We start from the raw sequence: 6800 nt of genomic DNA on the forward strand, positions 1-6800 counted from the left end.
TGGAAATAAGAAAGTGCAATGCAAGTCATTATCTTTTCTCACTGAGCAGAAACGTCCTGCTCCTCAAGGAGAGGAAGGCCAGGGAGGTTCCCGTCCGAACAGCATTGAATCTAACGCCTCGTACCACTCCACCCGTGCTGATTTCGAGCTGTCCAGCGACGTGCAAATCCATACTGGTGACGAAGAGGATCTTTCAGAGTTGTCTGTTCTGGACATCAGCGATTCATCATTCAAACCTGAGATGGAGGAGGACACCAGGCTGAGTGCAGATAAAGAAATAAGACTGCTACAGGACGCGCTGGAGAATCAGCAGGCGAAATTTCTAGAGTCCAGAATGGAGAACCGCCAACTTCAAAACAGACTCAAAACTGACTTTGAAAAAACTGAAGTTGCGTCTAAAAGCATGGGTGAAGATATCCAAATATATCAAGAAACTTTGCAAGAGATAAAGATGAGGGGTGGTTCTGTGAGTACACAAGACGACAATGTGGTGCAGAAGTTTCAGTATTTGAAAAGCTGCTTGGAGCAGGAGGTCAAAGAACTGAAGGGAAAGTTGGCCATATCGCAGGAGGAGCAAAAGCGAGATGCTTGTTTGATCAGGGATCTTCAGGCTCAGCTCAAAAGTGACCGTCTATCTGACGAAGATCATCAAGAACTGAAGAACACCTACAACACTTTGGTGGAGAACATCAGTCAGGAGAAGGCGCTGTTGATCGAGAAGTACAAGGAGTCTCAAGAAGAGATCATGGTGCTCCAGGAGGCTCTTCGTGGGACTGTACCGGTGGAGGCTGCTGCCAAAGACTTTGAGGAGATGAAGGCAGAGCTCGGCGAGATTATCGATGGGCTGCAGCGCCGGCTTTTGGAGCTCTCAAAGTCATACAGTGATGCCAAAAGCGAGCTTTGCACTGCCCGCAACCAGCTGCAGGCCAAAGCTTCAGTGCCTAAGGACAAGGCAGACGAGGTCTGTGTCACCAAGGAGGAACATGATCAGAAAATTCAAGAGCTGGAATTCAAGATGAAGGACATGCAGAAAGTATTAAAGGACACTGAGGCAAAGCATCAAGCAGCACTTAAAGAAATAGCCCAGGTTAAACAAGACGCCGAAAACCAGGCTCAGTCGTCTATAGCCATTGAAGACCACACTCAGGTCGTGGCATCCTTGGGGAACGCCATCAATAAACTGGAGATGGAAGTTGAGGCTATTCAAGAGCAGCTCGTCCAGAAGACTTTGCAGGTGGATGCTTTGCAGAACAGACTAACAGTTGAGAAGGATGTAACTCCAGATGATTCAATATCCCGAATGGAATATGAACAGATGGGGGAGAGGCTGGAGGGTGAGATAAGTCACCTGAACCACCTACTGAAGGATGCGCTTAGGAAACAGGATGAGATGGCCCTGGATGTTACCGCCGCTTGGCAGGAGGTGAAGGATGCCAGGAATGAGAGAGAAGTAGTGCAGGAGCTGGCAGTGTTCAGGGAGCAGGAGTGCAGTGCGTTGAATACCAAGTACAGGGAGGCTCAGGATGTTGTTATCCAGCTGAAGAAGCAGGTGGAAAACCATGTGATATCTGAGCGAAAGAAAAATAAAAAGGTGATTTTGATTCTCCCACTCATATTCCTGTCTAAATTATGCTGGTGTGTCATGTTAGCAACTTATGTGTCATGTTGGTTTATTATGTACAGATTGATGAGCTTTCAAAGGAAGTTATGAAGTTAAAGGATGCTCTGAACAGCCTTTCACAGCTGTCGTACACCACTAGCACCCCTAAGAGACAGCAAAGCCAGCAGGTGGACTCGCTCCAACAGCAGATCAAACAACTGCAATATCAACTTGCTGTATGTTACAAACCATGTTCTGTCATAAATTAGAAACTTTCTGTTCCTTTTTTAGCCAAAAAGGCTCATTACATTTAGTGCTCAGAGGTCACAAAAATATGTGCAAAAAAGTGCAAAGGTGCAGAACGTTTTCGGGTATTAACCCTTCCTCAGTGCCATGTGCTACCAAGCAACCCCATTCAAACATGTCTTACCGTAATCCACCTAATGTCACCGAGATACAAAAAACATATCTCAAAACATAACCAAATATATTTGTAAATCATCTGAAATAATCCATATATAACTAAACAAATGAAATATACATACAAATATATACCAATAATCTCATAACTCCAACAAAAGTTTTAAACAAAAGTTTTTATATACAATAAATAGACATCATACTAAAGTACTCATTTGGGTTCCCCAAATATATCCTTAAATTATTATAAAAACAATTGAAAGATAAATTTTCATTCAAATGGTATGAATAAAGATTTATCTTTCAATTGGTGTGTGTGTGTGTGTGTGTGTGTTTTGTATCTTCATGACATTAGGTGGATTACGGTAATACATGTATCAATAAGCGCAGGTGTCGCTTGATAGGACAGGACACTGAAGAAGTGTTGAAACCCGGAAACGTTCTGCACATTTGCACTTTTTTGCACATATTTTTGTGACCTCTGAGCAATAAATGTTATAAGCCTTTTTGGCTGAATCTGGGCGAGTGCGGATCTCTTTCATCTTTATATTATTGTATGTTTTGGATCTACGCACCTTATGTTAGTTGCCTACTGGATTTTTGGACGAGGGTTTGCCACTAAAAGTTTGGGGATGGTACAGTTTTGTAATGATTTTTCTGCTCACCAAGGCCTCATTTATTTAAAAATACAGTAAAAACACTAATATTCTAAAATTATAACAATATTTAATGTCAATTGTTATTATCCACGTTGAAAACATGTTCCTTAATATTTTTCTTTGAAAACCATGATACAATTTTTTCAGGATTATTTTAAGGTTTAATAAACATACGTCTTCTGTTACTTTTGATCATTTTAATATTTGCTTGCTGAATAAATGTATGAATTTCTTTCAAAAGAATGTTACAGTCCCCAAACATTTCAACGGTATTGTGTAATCAACAGAGAAAATGAAATAAGTTTATTGGCTGTGCATGACAGATGCCCCATACATACTTTCAAAATAGCTTTCCAAACATATTTAAAGTAGCTGCTTTCTTTTCACAATAGGAATCAAAGAAACGTCACCATGAAATTGTCTCAGTTTACCGGATGCACCTTCTTTATGCTGTCCAGGTCTGTATTTATTTTCAGTCAGTTCATATTATTGTGTGCACATATCAACATTTAAAAAATCTCCCTCTTTATTTTATTTTTTGTTAAAGTTATTAATTTGCATTTTCCCCTATCCATATACTGTTAACTTAAATTATTTGTGTTTTTCTCTTAGTTCTGAATAGCACTTTTAAACTCTCAAACCTTTCTTTTTAGGGCCAGATGGATGAAGATGTGCAAAAGGCTTTGAAGCAGATACTTGTAATGTGCAAAATGCCAACCGAGGCCAAGTGAAGGAGCCAGTATTACAGTTGTTCATGAACTGCCAAAAAACTTGATCAAAGGATTTTATCTGAGAACTAAAGTCCAGAATCCATCAATCAAAATGACACATGTAGTGAAGAACTGCAGTTGAAGTCACCATTGGCTTTCCCCTGATATTTTGGAAAAGTATAGTTAAGTTGAGTAATTTACGAAAACAATTGATCTGTTCACAATCTCCAGTTCACACAGTGCCAGATAAATAAACACAATCTACAGTCAACGATTTTCTGTAATCTCTTTTGAAAATTTTTGTACATTGTCAAAATATATAATCAGTATTTGAACCTGTTGTGAGGTAATCAGTTTGCATTGACATGGTGTACGTTTGTCTCCATAGAAGTCCATTACAATGCACCTTTTACTGAGTTTTCTTTTTCAGTTGTGGACTTTCCAAAATTGCAGCCACCTGTAGTATCTGCATGCTGTAAAAAGTGAAGTGTTTCAGTGTTTGTTCTAGGACATTGTGACCTTTTTCTGAAGCGTTGAATTCTCCATTTTTTCAGGGTAGGTGCTTTGACAAAATGCCCATGTGCCTAATACACTTTTTTTAGTCACTTGTCGGTCTTTGATGCAGCATTTACCTGCCATTTCTAGGACACCTGACGGGTTGTGTCCATGTGCCTCTGCTCATTTTAAACGCCATAACATTTCAAACTGCACTATATTTCTTTTGCATTATGCTTGGTCCAACCAGGTTTCTGCACTAAATCATTTTTGTGAGGAGTGAGTTAGCCCTAGCACTTCAGTGTAGTTGTGGTTTTTACAAATAAGGTTTGGAAAGGATGAGATGGTAGTTTTTTGAAACATTCAGTGTACATGTACTACATCAGGGTTAGCATAAACACACTACCCCACCTTAGGCTTTGCAAGTGTTAAAAAATATAGTAGCACTTGAAAACATGCTATTCACTTGTAGAGGATGGTGTAGATGTTATTTTATCCATGAACTAAGGTCTAGCTCGGTACCTGGTTTAGGACAGTTTTGTAGCTTTTGAATGAATTCAAGGGAAACATAAGATATAAACTTGTTTGTATGGAGCAAAATATAGCAGATTTTTGTATGAAGTATTGCGTGGCCATTACATAGAAATAACATTATTGTGTGCCGTATTTGCTTTTTCTGATCGGTTCCATTGCATTATTAAAAAAGTTCATTTGTCATACATCATATAGCCCCAATTGCATCAGAAAAGATTCAACAAATATCTGATACCAATTTAAGTCTCTGAAGTAAAGATTTTTAATGCAAAAATATCATACTACCCTATTGAATTTTCAGATATTGTTATTGTGTTCTTATAAATGTCATATGTCATGATCAGTTCATAGTCAACTGAGGTTTCAAATGTATTTGTTAAGTTAGACAACATGTTGTTTGCCAAGTATTTTTTGCCTGGTTATTATACTTATGAATTGGTTCTTATTTGTCTTCAATAAAATTAAAAATAAAAATCGAAATAAAATGGGGATTAGGAGTGAGTTCAGTTGAGGTACTTCACTGTAGCGAAGTTCAAATAATGTAGAAATATTACAAATTGTTTAAGGCTTAAGTAAGAACATTTTGTGCACTAAAATGCTTTCCTGGTAATGAATCTTAATTTGTATTCTAAAAATGTGAATACAGCTTCCCAGAGGCGAAAGAGCTCAGCCCTGGCTTCAGTTTTATGGCTAATGGTGATTCTGCATTGATTTTTTTTTATTGTTATTATATTTAATTTTATAATCTGCTGGATAGCTGTACCTTGATGCTCAAGGTGAATCATCAACAAACTCGCTATGAATGCAAACAAGCCCTTAGACCTCATGACTAACAGTTCTGTGGTAACACTTTAAAATAGGATTTCATGTTCTAACATTAGTTTACTAAATTAGTTACATGAACTGTAATGCATTGTAACTGTATTTTTAACAACTACTGTTAACAAACATTAGTAAATGCTGTAAAAAGATATTGCTCGTTGGGTAATGTTAGCTAATGCATTAACTAATGTTACCAAATGAGGCGTTAGTGTAAGGTGTTACCAATTTGAGAGTTAATGTAATGGCATTGTTTTTAATAGTGCTGTAGGATTCTTACCAGTGTTGATCATTTGTAGTTGTACCTCATTTTTAAAGAGTTCTAAAACTATTTAAAATAATTTCCTGGTGCTGTGAAAGTAATGCTGTACAAATGGAAGATTTTCCCTCTTATTCCATTTTACAGTTCTCTCAGAATGTTCTTAGATGTCATGCCAGCTGAATTCACCAATTGTACCCTGTGGGATGACCCCTTTAAAAGATCCCTTTCTCACTGTCCTAAGAGAATACCATCTAATTTAACCAAACAGACAACACATTAGAGTACTAAATACTGAAGTGTCTGACACGGCAGAAATACCAGTAGCAGTTTTATAGGTTTAGAACCTATGTGGTGAAAATCTGTGTACTTTGCCACGCATTAATTTTAATACTTTTAGCTGTTATTCGTTTTCTGTCCCAAGAAATGAGCTCAAATAATCACTTCACATCCCACCTCTGCTCTACACCACAGTGTTGTCTCAGCTAGATGGAGCTGTTGAACAATATTCCTCAGAAAGTGCGCAAGGATTTGCAAGTCAATAGTAGGCTATACAAATTATATTCAGTTAAAAGAATATTATTCTGAAAGAAAGAAGTACAATTATATCTAGATACATGGTTCCATTTTAACCTTAGTTTTTTATGTTGCATTACGTGATGAGAAATGAAAAGTCTAATATGAAAAAAGCATAAATAACAGAAAAGACCATGCAATATATAATAAAGCAATGCAATGAGTGGGTGGGGTATAAATTGAGGTCCCCATGGGTACAGAAGTTTATAAATTATACAAAATGTTGTTGTTGTTTTTTTGGAGAGTCCCCACAATGATAGTAAACTAGACTGCATTTTTGTGACATATCAGTATATTAGTATTGAGACATTGAGTAAAATGAGAACATCCGCTCTCCTCTCTGTTCAGAGTTCATGCTTTTCATATAATGACAAGGGTGTAACATAGGTATTACAAGGAGAAGGTGACTTTTCAGGATATTACCCCATGTCCCCACTTTTCAAAACTCTTATGAATCACACAGAATGGACTGTATTGAAAATCTGAAATCGCACAAAGTTTCCTGTGAGGGCTAAGGTTGGTGTAGGGTGATAGAATATACAGTTTGTGAAGTATAAAAACCATTACGCCTATGGGATGTCCCCACTTTTCACAAAAACAAATCTGTGTGTGTGTGTATTTTCAGGTACATGTGGACAGTTTGCAATTTGTGAACTATATGATGATGATGAATATGGCATGTCATAACTTGAATTACATTTCTCTGTATTTATAGTTGCATTTTCCCT

General features: G+C 37.4%; 1 protein-coding gene across 1 annotated transcript in view; it reads left to right on the forward strand.

Annotated features, from left to right (window-relative positions):
- LOC132130073 (ankycorbin-like) overlaps window positions 1-5067 on the forward strand; it is a 44472-nt gene extending 39405 nt beyond the window's left edge. The window contains exons 16-19 of the mRNA XM_059541696.1: window positions 50-1591; window positions 1684-1836; window positions 3072-3137; window positions 3333-5067. Coding sequence (XP_059397679.1) covers window positions 50-1591; window positions 1684-1836; window positions 3072-3137; window positions 3333-3410 — 1839 coding nt within the window. The 3' untranslated portion in view covers window positions 3411-5067. The remainder of the gene's footprint in view (window positions 1-49; window positions 1592-1683; window positions 1837-3071; window positions 3138-3332) is intronic.
- The last annotated feature ends 1733 nt before the right edge of the window (window positions 5068-6800 follow it).

Source organism: Carassius carassius, chromosome 47 (genome assembly GCF_963082965.1).
Source record: "Carassius carassius chromosome 47, fCarCar2.1, whole genome shotgun sequence".
Classification (NCBI taxonomy): Eukaryota; Metazoa; Chordata; class Actinopteri; order Cypriniformes; family Cyprinidae; genus Carassius; species Carassius carassius.